At 51.5% G+C, this 14,136-nt stretch overlaps 1 protein-coding gene across 2 annotated transcripts; it reads left to right on the forward strand.

Annotated features, from left to right (window-relative positions):
- The first annotated feature begins 439 nt into the window (after positions 1 to 439).
- On the forward strand, positions 440 to 13,669 carry LOC150000031 (cytochrome P450 4F3). 2 transcript variants are annotated; one of them, XM_090289850.1, is made up of 13 exons: positions 440 to 504; positions 858 to 1,056; positions 2,981 to 3,125; positions 5,722 to 5,775; positions 5,868 to 5,995; positions 7,877 to 7,998; positions 8,792 to 9,062; positions 9,988 to 10,054; positions 10,238 to 10,367; positions 12,354 to 12,487; positions 12,583 to 12,647; positions 12,829 to 12,911; positions 13,299 to 13,669. In XM_090289850.1, the coding sequence occupies exons 2-13, from the start codon at positions 859 to 861 to the stop codon at positions 13,474 to 13,476; spliced, it is 1,575 nt and encodes a 524-aa protein (XP_090145976.1). In that variant the 5' UTR covers positions 440 to 504; position 858; the 3' UTR covers positions 13,477 to 13,669. The 2 variants fall into 2 exon arrangements, with proteins under 2 accessions (XP_090145976.1, XP_090145977.1); XM_090289851.1 differs by lacking the exon at positions 2,981 to 3,125 and adding an exon at positions 4,556 to 4,700.
- Positions 13,670 to 14,136: the final 467 nt, after the last annotated feature.

Genomic DNA, 14,136 nt, shown 5'->3' on the forward strand with positions numbered 1-14,136 from the left:
CTTTTGTCTCTGAGTTTCCTGATTCTGAGCCAAGAAACTGTGCAGGACAAACTGGGCCCAGCTTGTAGCAAGGAGCTGAGGAGCTGGGGAGATGATTGGGACAAGGCTTACCTGGCAACTAAACAATCAAGTTCAAGCTTTTATCTGTCACACCCAGGTCTTGGGAGGGTAGGGAAGGCAGTAAATTTGGGGGCTCAGAGTCATCTTTGACTACCTCCCAACTTGTCCACATCCCACCCGGGGGGTTGCTGAGTCCTGAGGATACAGTGCCACATTGTGAGCTAGTTCTAAGCCTGTATTGACAACACTGCAGCTTCCTCCCCCACCTTCTATTTGGGCTAGTGCCAACGGGGTGGAGGTAAGCAAGTGTTTGGGGATTGGCTGGCTTAACCTGGCTCCTCTCAACTTCCCCTAGGTCAGAAACCAGGGGCAAAGACTTCCCAGGAGGAGGGGAGAGAAGGTTGTGTGAGGCTAGCTGCTCCAGGCAGAAGGTGTCAGTCTCAGGTCAGGGAGCTGGGGGTCTCGGCCCAGGGTGGGGAGAGGTGTTACTCAAGGCAGGGCTGGCTCTAGGGAGCGGAGCTGGCCTGGGAGTTGAGTGGATAACAGTGGGTAATTTAACTGTTCTCTCCCTCACTTCCCCTCTGTGTCTCTGTCTGTCTCTCTTCCTCTCCTCCCTCTGTACTTACCTGCGTCTCCCTTCCTTCCTGAGCCCCATGCGCCCATCTCTGAGCCCTCCCTGCCCTGTCCCCAGCACCTGCCTGACCCTCCGTGTGTCCATGGCCCTCACACCCTTGACTCTCCCCGTGTGTGAGCCCCTGCCCTTGGCCTGAGGAGCTCCCCCTCTGTCTGCCCTGCAGGATGCTGCAGCTGAGCCTGTCCTGGCTGGGACTGGGGCCACTGGTGGCCTCTCCGTGGCTACTCCTGCTGCTGCTGGGGGCTTCCTGGCTCCTGGCCCGCGTCCTGGCCTGGACCTACACCTTCTATGACAACTCTCGCCGCCTCCGATGCTTTCCGCAGCCCCCAAGGCGGAACTGGTTTTTGGGTCATTTGGGCCTGGTGAGTGTGGGCAGCAAAATGAATTTTAGGTGTCAGGGTAGATGGCCTCCCCGAGGGGTTTGGAATGGGCCCAGGGGTTAGGCCAGAGTCTAGGGCAGCAGAGAAGTGAGATGGGACAAGAAGAGCCCCTCTTTTCTCACTCATTCCTCCACTCTGCCACCCCAGGCTCTTCCCACATCCTTGTCCTGCCCCAGCCTGCTCTGGGCCCATCGCCTGCCTGTCCTCCCTATATCAGCTCATCTTCGAGGGGCTGCCAGATGGCCACACAGAGTTGAGTTGCCTAGCACTCCCAGTGCCCACACCTCTCCTCAAGACACCTCAGGGGCACTGTCCAGTGTTTGCTCCCTGGGACTGGGTGTTTCTCTGTGTATGCTCACCCCCACCCCCAAGGGCACAGCTCCCAACCCCTCACCTTCCTGGCACACCTTCCTCTTATCTCACTCTTCCCTTCTTAGATGTCTCAATGGGCCTGTTGCACAACCTGTTTAAAGTTGGCCACTCACGTCTCCTTCAACTCCCCACTCACACCCTAGACTTTGACCTTTGACTTTTGACTTGTCCTGTTCCTTCTTAATTACACAGTTAATTGTCTAATTACTTATTATCTGGCTCTCCAACTTGATGGTAGCTCTGAGGACCAGACATTCTATCTGCAGTTCCCAGACCAGGGGCTGGCATATATCAGGCACTTAATAAATGTTTGAGCCCTGATGTGATGACTTTGCCATCACCTCCCTTGGTCAAGGCCAAAGGGATGAGTATCAACCTCCTGCCTTCCCCCAGACTAGCTTTCCTTTCCTGACTGGGATGAGAGCTACAGCTTGGGGAAGGACTTCCTGTGATTTTACTGCTCATTATGGCCAAATTCACGATGGGACATTCCCAGGTTCAGCGTGTAGGTTGCCTGAGATTCTGGGTTTTGGAATGGAAGTTACAGCCATTCCGACTCCTCTGTAGGCTCAGCCATGGGGGCTGGTCTTGGTCACTCTTTTCTCCTCCAGTCCCTCTTGTTGTGTGATTTCAGCTGAGTTTCTCTCCCTCTCTGGACCAGTTTCATCAGGTGCTTTGAATCCTCCCCTCAGGGTCCTTGGGGTCCAGGAAGCAAATCACTAGGGTAAAAAGACTTTTATGTTCACCTGCCTGGAGCACCTGGGGTATTTTTCAGGCTCTGACGGGGCATCTTGAGGGATTAGAGAGGATGCCTCACCAGCAGGTGATCCATCCTCCTTCCCCTTTTGGGTGACCTGGCCTCAGTTTCTTCATTTCTAAATAGCATAATTGGTGAGCATGTCCATAGGTTGAGGAGAGATAGCTAGAGAGACAGAAAGGATGAACTAGATAGACAGACAGACAGAAAAACAGACAGGACCCACTATTAGATAGAAAGATAGACAGACTGACAGACATGATGCATTATAATAGAAGATAGGCAGGCAGACAGAACACTCTGTACACACAGCCTGGCCAGCAGAAGAAGCTCATAGGTGGGAGCCACCCTCCTGATCAATGAGCGGACTTTACATCTGTCCCTTGGGGTTTTCTGGGGCTGAAAGTTCCCGGGTCTGCAGACTTTCACCACTTGAGAAACTGAAGGCTGTGAGGACCCAGTGACAAGTCCTGAGGCCACTGTGCTGTCCACAAACCTCCCCCAGGGGACTTTCCCATGTGGTCCCCAGCTTCAGGCCTGGAACCACTCCCAGGACAAGAAAAATCCATCTTTCTGAGCCACGGCCTCTCCGTAGGCAGAGAGCATGTTTTCTCTCCGTGCCCTGCAGACTTGGGGAGGCCTCCAGGACCCACCTGCACTGAGAGGGGAGGAGCAAGAGGAAGCAGATTTTCTTCATCCATGCAAAACCCAGACACACTCTCCACTCCGGAGGCCACAGGCTCCTTTTGCAGAGTAACGACCCTGCCTTGCTTTCAGATCACCCCCACTGAACAGGGCATGAGGGACATCACTCGGCTGTTTACCGCCTACCCCCAGGGGTTTATGATCTGGCAGGGCCCTGTCAACCCCCTCGTCGTTTTCTGCCACCCTGACATGGTCCGGTCTCTCACCAATGCCTCAGGTACCCACAGAGCATGTGGTGGTGGGTGCTGTGGCACATCGAAGACTTCCTGCCACGCTTCTGTGCTGCCCCTGCAGGGCCTGGCCCCCTTCCCCTCTTCCCTCTTAGCATCTTCCTCTTTTCTTCATTTATTCAAACCTGCATCTCACTACCTGCCCCCTCCAATGCTGCCTGCTTTCTGCCCTGGTGTCCTGGGCACCACTGGGGCCCCAAGAGGCTTCAATCCAAGGTTCTGTCCTGGAGGAGCTCCCAGTCTTGAAGAGACTCATAGGGACAGAGAGACCCCTGACCTGGTGTGGTCAGGAAGCAGCCAGAGGCAGCTGTGGACAGCTGGAAGGCCTTCTGCAGGAGTGGTTGCTGGAACTGGGTCTGGAACAATGAGTAGAAGTTTTTTGAAGCAGAAGGTAGAGTGATGCAGTGGGCATGGCTAGCATTCCAGGGCCCCGCACCCCAGACCTGCCCCTTTTCCCTTCCCCCAGACCCAGAGCTCTTTCTGTGATGTCCACCTCTGGTGGGTCGGTTTCTTCTATTTTATCCCACAGCGCATCCACTTCAAATTGATTGCCCTCTGGCTGAAGGCCAAGGAAAGCTCACCCAAGCCTGGATCCCTTCCCTTGCTCTCTACCTTTCTCACCCCCAGGTAGCTCAGGCTGAATAGGAGAAAAGGCAGCATTGGACAGGGAGTTTGACTCTGACACCACACTTCTGGGTGACTCTGGGCTGTCATTGATTGCTGAGGTCTCTTTCAGTTCTGAGTGGTGGAAATGCGAACCTGTGTGGTCTAAGCAAAGAAAGGGAATTGATTCACTGTCAAGCCCATGAATGTTGCCTTCAGGCACAGCTCGATCCAGGACTTTCTTCATTTTTTTAGTTCTGTTTCCCTCTGTGATCTCTTCACTCTCATGCTGGTAAAGATAAACCCCAGAAGCTCAACTCCCATTAAAAACTGAGTTTATGCCCAATAGTTTCAGGAAAATTGCAGGATTCACTTGAATTTGCCTGCTTGGGCCAGTTCCTCCTCCAGTTACTTCCACTCTGATCACCCAGTCTTGGCATGCATAGGATTCTCAGACTTACTGTCTTGGAGTTCAAAGAAGTTCTATAGTTAGGAACTCAGGACCTGGATGCAGACAGACCTGGGCTCAGGTCTCAGGCATGCCACCTACTGTCTGGGAGACTGTGGGCAAGTGACTTCATTGTTCAGAACCTCAGCTTCCTTATCTGAAAAACGGGGACAGAAGAGAAGGCAGGTGAATGTGCTGCTTGGAATCCAAATAAGAAAAGACCCTGATTGTCATGCATTAAATGTGTGGGGAGGGACCCAAAGAGGAGGATGACCTACTGGATTAGAGGTCTGGACCTCTGTCCTGCATGTTTTCCCCTTTGGCCACCTAGGAGAGTGCGATTGGTTCCTCTTTGTTCCTCTCCAGATTTGGAGCTCTGAGGAAGGTCTCCTGTACACACAGGGCCTGGCGAGCACCTATGGAGATGCGTGCTGCTGGTGGGTGGGGCCCTGGCACGCCGTCATTCGTGTCTTCCATCCCACCTGCATCAAACCTGTGCTCTTTGCTCCAGGTAGACATCCCTCTGGCCACATTTTGCTCATTGCTGAGGTCTCTGTGCTGCCTCCAGCTGGGCAGTTGACCCCAGTGCAGACAGGAGGGGCTGTGACTGAAACTCTGCTGCCTCTGTCTCACCTGGACCTCCACCTGCTCCAACTCTAGTCATGTCTGCTTACGCTGAGGGTGTGCCTGTGTGACATCTTCTGTATGGCCATGCTGGGTCACATTTACATATCCACCTGTGTCCTAGTCACACCTGGGATCAAACGGAGACAGCCTCAGTCATTTCTGGGCTCAGCTGTGGCCTGTGACTTCTGAGGCATGTTGGAGACTGTTTGGTGCTTGTCTGAGATGCCATTTGAGACTGTCTGGTTTTGCTGCTGATCATGTCTTGGCCATGTTCTGGATTTGTCCTTCTAAGAAATGTCTAAGCCCTTATGTGACTCTTGTTCAAGGCAAGTCATAAGCTATGTCTGGGTCACAACTGGTCCACACTGGTGACATTAATGAGACCATATTTAAGTCATATCTGGAGCCCATCTGTGGGATACATTGAGGTCATGTCAGATTGTCTTTGCATCCATGTCAGAATATGTTGTACCATGTCGGGCTGTGTTGTGCATGTTAGAACTATGTTGGGACATGTTAACACATGCTGGAACTACATCAGGTGTCCCAGGAGATGTCAGAGAGTGCTGGGGCAGATGGGGTGTCTGAGGTCCCTGTAAAGACTTTTTGTAGAGCGCTAGACTGTGTTTGGGTGTGTAGAACATGTTGGATCATGTAGGGGCCATGTCAAGGTGTGCTGAGTATGTCATGCCATGTTGAGGTGTGTCTTAGCATGTAGGGGTGTGCCTTTGGGTTCTGCCTTTGCTCTGCTCTGTGTTGTGGCCTGGTCTAGTTCCCCTTGACTTCCCTGTCCTCGCTGTTTCCTCTGCCCTTGTCCCATTCTGCTATGCTGGGCACCCCACCCCCTTCCAAAAGTCCCTCTCCTTTCCCTCTGCATGGCCCCTGATGGTCTTCATTCATGGCAGCCACCATTGCGCCCAAGGATATGGTTTTTTACAGATTCCTGAAGCCTTGGCTGGGTGAGTAGCTGGGGGTGAAGGGAATTGGGGCACCCTTGGGGGGCAAGGGGAAAGCGCTGCCCTTGCCCACTCCCTGTGGCTGCCTCTACTAGGGGATGGACTTCTGCTGAGTGCTGGTGACAAGTGGAGCAGCCATCGTCGAATGCTGACACCCGCCTTCCACTTCAACATCCTGAAGCCCTACATGAAGATTTTCAATGATAGCGTAAATATCATGCATGTGAGTCTCTTGAACTCAGGATCCCAGCTGGAGCCTTGGGGGTATTGGGAGCTCAAAGGCATTTTGTCTGCAATGCTGGCTCTTCTGGGTGGCTTTTGGGCCATTGCCTTTCCTTTCTGAGCCTCAGTTTCCTCAGCTGCAAAATTGGAATAATAGTCTTCATGTTGTAGTGTGGTCAAGATGACATAATGAGGCTGTGTCTCTGATACATAGTTGGTGTTCAGAAGGCATTCATTTCTATGTTTCCCTCACAGAAGCTTTGGAGTCCTGAGACATGGTTGATGATAATGATGAATATTGCACAGTAGTTATTGCTGAGTAACAAACCATTTCAAAACAATAAGGGCTTATTATTGTCAACAAGTCTGTGAGTGAGTTGGCTGGGCCTTCTATATCTAGATAGGATTATTCATGTACCTGTGATCAGCTGGTGGCAGCTTTGCTGATCTGGGCTAAGTCCTTTCACATAATTGAGCCTTGACTGGCTGCATGCTGACCTAGAATGGTCTCACCTGGCACAACTGGACTTCATTTTATGGGAATCAATCTGTCTGTCTCTCTCTCCCCTCCTCGCCCCTCCCCCACCTTGGGCATCTCAGTCTGTTCACATGGCAGAGGCAAGGTTCTGAGAGATTGAGAGGAAGCTGCAGTGCCTCCTGAGATCTAGGCTTAGGATCATCCCCTCCTCATTCTCACCAGAGTCTATTGGCCAAAGCAAGTCAAAAGGCCAGCACAGAATTAAACAGTAGTACAATAGGCTCCAACTCCTAATGAAAGTTGCTGAAAAACCATATTGCAAAGAAAGTGGATATATAGAGAGAAGTAAAGAATTGGATGTAAGGGATTTGTGAAGTACCTGGGATTTTTCCATACTAGCAAGCTGACAAGGGAGCTTGTATGGCTTTGTGAATTCTGTCAGAATACATGAGACTTCTGGGTCAGAGAAAAAGGACAGTTTATTGCTCATGGCACAGCAAGCTGCTCATGCCTCTATTGGTTTGCATTCTTTCTTCAAGTCACCAAATATCAGGCAATGGCACAGGGGGGCTTAAGTGCTCATACAGTATGTTGCATTATGGGGGTGGGGAACAGTAAGTTTAGGGATTCTGTGACTTTTATAGCAATTGGAAGAAAGCCTGATATTTGTCCAGGGGAACACATGACTTCATCCCTCAAGGTTTTTGGCTGCAAACACAACTCTGAGGGATGGCCCAGGTAAAGAACAACAGGGTCACACATTTTTGGCATATTTATCAAGAATGTGTAGGGGTCCTCAGGGACCATAGAAGGTTAAGTCTCCCTACACAAGAAACATTTTCCTAACCAATTTATAACAACAAAGATGATGAAAGATTACATGTATTGAGTACACGCTACATGACAGAAATAATGTGCCAATTCCTTTACATACGTTTCTTTAGCTTTTACAACTCTGCGAGGTAGAGATTCTTTCTTCCCCATTACAAATGATGAAATTGAGTCTCATATTGGTTATCAGGCTTGCCCACGTTCACACATCTAGCAAGTGAGCAAATAAATGGACCTGGGATTCCAACCTGGTTTATTTGACACCAAAGTAGGTCATCTTAACTATTACTCAAGATTTGATAGGTGGAGCCGAGAGGAGGACAATGAGTTGACTAAGGGAACACAGACCATAAGAGGCAAGCTGAACCTTGAACCCAGGTCTCCTGACTCCCAGCCATGGAGTCTTCATGTCCTAAGAGTAACAGATTCCCCTCCCACTCAAGCCTGGTCCTCCCTGGTGATGGGTCCGGGGGCACAGGACCAAGAGGCAGGATCTGGGGGAGTCCATCATCCAAGTGGTTGGGCTGGGAAAAGGGCTCAGGGAAGCCCCAGCTCTGTCCCCTCTCTGACCAGGCCAAGTGGCAGCGTCTGGCCTCAGAGGGCAGCACCCGTCTGGACATGTTTGAACACATCAGCCTCATGACCCTGGACAGTCTGCAGAAATGTGTCTTCAGTTTTGACAGCAATTGCCAAGAGTGAGTCTCTGCCCAGAGCCTGGAAACATGAGCCATAGGTCTAAGGGAGCAGATGGAGGGGGGAATGACCAGGGCAATCATAAGGGCTTTCCTGGAGGAGGTGGGTCAGAGCTGGACATTGAGGGACAAGGAAGAGGAAAGAAAAAGAGTGACCTTTTCAGATAGGTAGAAATGTTTGATAAGAGCCAGGAGGCTAGAATGAGCGAAGTGTGTGTACCCGTGAGGCGATGTCTTGGAAATGAGGTTAGAAGGCTAGCAGGGGTTAGATCTTTGGGCCATTAAAAAGTCAGGCAAAGAGGCATGAACTTTCTCCTCATGTTTTTAGGGAGCCATGGAAGGTGTTTGAGCAGGTGAGGGTTGTGACCAAAACTGTGCTTGGACATCTGCCTTGAGGAAAGGCCCACTGTTGGGTAGACACCGAAATGGTGTTAGCATCAAAAAGGAGATGAGCAAGGGGGCTGGGCCCACTGACCAGTTAGGAGAGGATGAAGTTTGAACTGTGGGGCAAGTTTGGGACAGAGAAGGGCAAATGCCGGTTGGGAGAGAGAGGAGAGATGCATGGTATCTGAGCTGTGCTCTGGGGCATGGAGGCAGCGCACAGGGATAGGACGCAAGGAGAGAAGAAAGTCTACAGGGTCACGTCCCCTGGATTCTCCCCTGCATGTATCTGTGGGGCCATCTGTTCCTGGACACTCAGTTTCCTAATGGGAGGCACTCCTGGCTTCTGGTGGGAGGTCCATCTCTGGCTTCAGTGAGCTAACCTGTTCCTTCCCTACCTGCCCTCATCTTGCAGGAGGCCCAGCGAATACATTGCCGCCATCTTGGAGCTCAGTGCCCTGGTGACCAAACGGCACGATCAGCTCTTGATGCACATAGACTTCCTGTACCACCTCACCCCTGATGGGCGGCGTTTCCGTCGGGCTTGCCGCCTGGTGCACAACTTCACAGATGCCGTCATCCAGGAGCGGCGTCGCACCCTCCCTGATCAGGGTGTGGATGACTTCCTGGAGGCCAAGGCTAAGACCAAGACTTTAGATTTCATCGATGTGCTCCTGCTGACCAAGGTGGGCTTCTTTGGCATCTGAATTGAAGAGGTAGAATGGACCTTGATTTTAAATGTCAGATTGAAAAATGGATTTGATGCAGAGGGCACTGGGGAGCCATGGCAGGTGCTTGAGGGAGGGAGGAGTGAGTCAGCAATAAGTTATAGAGGTGACTGTGCAGTGCAGCCTGTAGGGGATTTCTAAGTCTGAAACTGTGAGGGGCCTGAGGTATTTTTTTTTATTTATTTTTTATCAGAACCAAGGATCAAAGCAGCCCATTCATTACTCACAGCAGTAATAGTAGCCAGAATAGAATTGTAGCTCTGGTTTCCCATTCCCAAGTTTTTCTGAGGGCTACAACACACTTTTACCTAGACATGCAGCCCTGCTTCCATCACGAGAGAGGTACCTGCACATTTTGAACCTTGGAACTTATATAAATCAGCTGACACATCTGTCCTTTCTCCCTTATGGTAAGGAGGGAGAAAGGAAGGGGAAGAGAGAGAGAGAGATTGTTATTGCTTTGGAGCATAAACAAATCCTTTGAGAAGGCAAAGTCTATAGATTCTATAGATCTACAACCCATTCCTTACCTCCAGGGAAGAGTCTCTGGATTTACCATCCTCAAATGTGAGCAATTGGTTCTGTAACAACCTCAATTTCTAACTTCAAAGGCATTTTAATCATCTGTATAACCCAGGTTGCCGGTAACTTTATTCAATCAGAAGGCCCTCATCACATAGAAACATGAAAATACTCATGGGCCATTGATTCCTCTCTTCAGAAGGCAATGGGGCCAAGGAGGAGGCCTGCCCACATGATAGTGGGCAGGGAGATCTAGGTATGCAGTGCAGGCTCAGGTTTCTGAATGGAGGCCGGAGCTTTGGAGATTGTCTCAGGGGTGCTCAGAGCCCGAGTGATTTGGAGAGACTTGCTTTCTCTCCAGGATGAAGATGGGAAGAAATTATCAGATGAGGACATCCGAGCAGAGGCTGATACCTTCATGTTTGAGGGTAAGAGTCCCAGTGTGGGACCACAGAGGGGGAGGGTCTCTCCATCCCAGGGACTTGGCAAGTGGCAGCACCCCATGCTGCCCCATTCTCCCCACCTTCCCTGAGAGCCTTAACAGAAAGGTACTGCTCACCCTCTGGTGCTGAAGCAGCCCAGAGACCCGAGCCTGTCTGACTGCCTCTCAGGCCACGACACCACAGCCAGCGGCCTCTCCTGGGCCCTGTACAACCTCGCAAGGCACCCAGAGTACCAGGAGCGCTGCCGGCAGGAGGTGCAACAGCTCTTGGGGGACCGGGAGCCTAAAGAGATTGAGTGGTGAGTGCAGGTTCTCATGGCTCTTCCTGAGCCCCCCTCATTGGCTCTGCTCTGGAAGTGGGGAAGAGTTGTTGACTCTATCGTTCTGTCATCCCACTTAATGGGAATGGAAGCAGAGCCCAGAAGCCGGGTCTGGCATCCAGACTGGATAGCAGGGGAAAGTCTGCCAGCTTTGGGGACAGAAAGATCTGGGCTGCTAAGAGAATTACTGACAATGTGCAAAGGCAGATGATGCCACTCTTAGCACATATTCAGTAAGTGAACTTTCCCTTCACGTCCTTCTTTTTCTCTCTGAAATCACTTTTTTTTTTCCCCAAATATCTTCACTCCCTGAATGTTTGCTTGGCTCCTGCCCCCTGACTCCTTCCATAGTGTTTATTCCAGGATTCACAGGGGCCACGTAGGGATTAAAGTCTCTCAACTCTTGTCCAGGAACACCTGAATCTTCATCCATCCAGCCCCCATTCAACAAACACTGCCACACTGCCTTTCCATCTCCATCTTTGTGCTGTCTCCACTCCTTCCAAGGCCAAGCCTGTGTCTTGGAGCCCCAGGAAGGAGTCAGAGCAAGCCTTTGCCTTCCAGGAGCTCCCAGCCTGGTGGGGGGATAGACTTGGCTCTGGACACTCCCAGTCCACATGGCAGGCCTGGGCTTGCCAGTAAGATGGGCAAGGCTGAGGGCAGAGAGGGTGTGTCAGCTGAGACCCTGAATGTGGATCAGTAGATATTTCCATGCATTTTGGTACACTTAGGTTAAAAAAAGAAAAGAAAAAAGACAGCCTGGGCAAAGTGAAGGTGAGGGACAGAGGGAGAGAAAGAAGGGAGAGGAAAGGAGGGAGAGAGAAAGGTGAGGGAAGGAGGAAGGAAGAAAGGGAGGGAAGTAAGGAGAGAAGAGAGATGTGGAAGGCTTTGAAAACAATGCTTATGGTTTCAATTTTTACCCAAGGACAATGAGGAACCGCTGGAGTGTTTGAGCAGGAGGACAGGTCAGCTATGGTACCAGAGAGATCTTTCTGGAGCCAGTGTGGGGGCACACTGGAAAGACAAGCCATAGCGTCGGGGCCCAGGGAGGAGATCCTGAGGCCTGAGCTAGGCCAGGGCCTGGGGAATGGTGAGGAGGCACCAGGTGGGGCAGGCAATTTGGAGGTAATGTTCTCCATGCCAGCTTTTGCTTAGCACAGCAGTCCTGTGAAGTGAAGAAAAAATTTCATGCTTTTTTCACCAAGACTTCAAACACAACTATGTACTTAGTTAAAAAGAAAAGAGGACAAAAGACTTTATAATAAAGATAAGCTTCCTTCTTAATTCGTACCCTTGGAGTAACTTCCGTTCATTCATGCCTATGTGTCCTTTGTAATTTTCCATTTTGGAACCACTTAACAGTATTACCAGCTATGAAAAACTTAAGTAACTACACAAAAAGAAGGGGATTAAAGAAAAAGGATTCAGATCCCTTACGGGATCTTCAATAGCTATACAAGTTTTCCAATGAATTCTCTTGTGTTTTCTAAGTATGAAATCACCAACTGCCAAAAATGGCAATTTACCCCCACATTTCAAATTGTCTAACTGCATTAGCTACTATCTCTAGTACCGTGATAAATAAGAGTAAAATATTGGATTTTTTTCTTATTTCTTTGCTTTTCTATTTTGCTCTCTTGCCCTAAAGAATATTTTTAATGCAGATTTATAAACCTTTTTATGTTTGGCATTCACGTGTCATGTTTTGCTTAGACAAGCTTCTAAAAATACCCAGCTAAATTTTCTCTAGTACTTCTGTAACAATGATTTTCTTTTCTCTCGTACTTTAAACCACTTTACTGAGGTATGACTGACATATACAAAGCTGTACATATTTAATGTACACAACGAGTTCAGCGATATTTGATGCATCTGGAATTAATTTTGTTACAGAGAGAGGCCCCCCTAGAGCTGGTGGGGGTCTCTGTTTTTGCTCCATGGATAACTGTTGGGGGTGTTCCTTAGGGACGACTTGGCCCAGTTGCCCTTCCTGACCATGTGCATCAAGGAGAGTCTGCGCTTGCACCCCCCAGTCACCGTCATCTCCCGCTGCTGTACCCAAGACATTATGCTCCCAGATGGCCGGGTCATCCCCAAAGGTGCTGGCGATGGCAGGGGGAGGGGCCGCCCCAGCAGAAAGAGGGGCTATCAGGCAGTGGTGTCCTCTTCCTGACTGGCCCCTCCTCTCCCACAGGTGTTATCTGCCTTATCAGTATTTTTGGGACCCATTACAACCCATCCGTGTGGCCAGACCCTGAGGTGCTGCCTCCCCCTTCCCTCATCCTTGTCCACTCCCCTTGGGGGACCCAGGGGTGGGAGCAGGGTTCTGATCCGGCAAATCAGACACCCCTGCCCCCTCATCACACAGACCTCTGCCTCTCCACTGGCAGGCTGTCCTGGGAGACCCCCACCCAGCAGCCCTATCTTGGCCTCCCCCCAGGTCTATAACCCCTTCCGCTTCGACCCAGAAACCGCCCAGAAGAGGTCACCTCTGGCTTTTATTCCCTTCTCAGCGGGGCCCAGGTGAGGGCAGCAGGTATCTGAGGCAGGAAGAAGGTAATGGGGGCAGGGATCTGGGACTGAGATGCAGGCACCACAGTGGGGGCGGGGAAGGGGGAAAATAGAAGATGGTCGGAGTTCTGGCTCTCCTTCCTTTACCTCCTCCGGCGATCATGGGTAAGGGTCTGGGGAACGGGGGTTGGGTGGGTCCAAGGAGGAGCTCCCTATGTGCTCAGAGCCCCTTGCCGCTGTGTGCTGGTCTGAGTTTCGGGGCTGGAGCCAGGGCATGTGCCAGCCCGCAAGGGGGCGCCAGGCACGGTTAGCTCCCTTCTCGATTTCTGCTGGCGGGAATGGGGGGTCCAGGGTCAGGTCCCGGGTGAAGTCTGAGCCCCAACTCCCTCCCGCCCGCAGGAACTGCATCGGGCAGACGTTCGCCATGACCGAGATGAAGGTGGTGCTGGCGCTCACGCTGCTGCGCTTCCGCATCCTGCCGGACGACGAGGAGCCGCGCAGGAAGCCCGAGCTGATCCTGCGAGCAGAGGGCGGCCTTTGGCTGCGGCTGCAGCTGCTGAGCGCAGGCCGTCTGTGACCCTCCACGGCCTGGCCTGGGTCCACGCTGACCCTCCATGCCTCTCCGTGCAGGGTCCCAGGAAAAAACTGTGCTGTCACCTCTGCCCCAGCCTCCCTGCGTGGCCCTGACTGCCTCTCCAGCTCACCACAGGGGCCCACGCTGACTGCGGGGTCTCTCAGAGACCAGTTACGGATGTTATCCTGTGGGGAGATGGGAGGTGTTTGAGCAGGAGGGGGATCAGGGTTAAAGACGGACTTAGGGGCACAGTTGAAGTTCTGAATCACTGAGAACCCAGAGGCAGATTCATTCCTCTGAGCTGCCGATGCCTTCCAAACAGAGATCCCTGGTCAGCCCCGATCACGGAGGAGACCCAGCACCGTCTCCAAGACTCTTTTGAGTTCCCTTTCTTCTCTTGTCAACAGCCCCACCTCTGTGTCTGCCCCCAACCCCCAGTCTGTCTCTCTGGTGATCCCCTGACCTGCATTTAGGAAGCCTCTCTCTTGCGTTTTCTGGCTCCCTTGATGCTGCCCACAAAGCCTGTCCAACAGATATTGGTTCAGCCCCCTACTGTGTACCAGGAACTCCCACAAGAGTGTGTTTGTGGTGGGGGTGTGTGCTCATCTCTGACTTTTCACCTCCATGTTCTTCCTTTATTCTCCTCACAGGCCACCCTGACCT

Source organism: Furipterus horrens, unplaced genomic scaffold (assembly GCF_987537825.1).
Source record: "Furipterus horrens unplaced genomic scaffold, mFurHor1.1.pri manual_scaffold_10, whole genome shotgun sequence".
NCBI lineage: Eukaryota > Metazoa > Chordata > Mammalia > Chiroptera > Furipteridae > Furipterus > Furipterus horrens.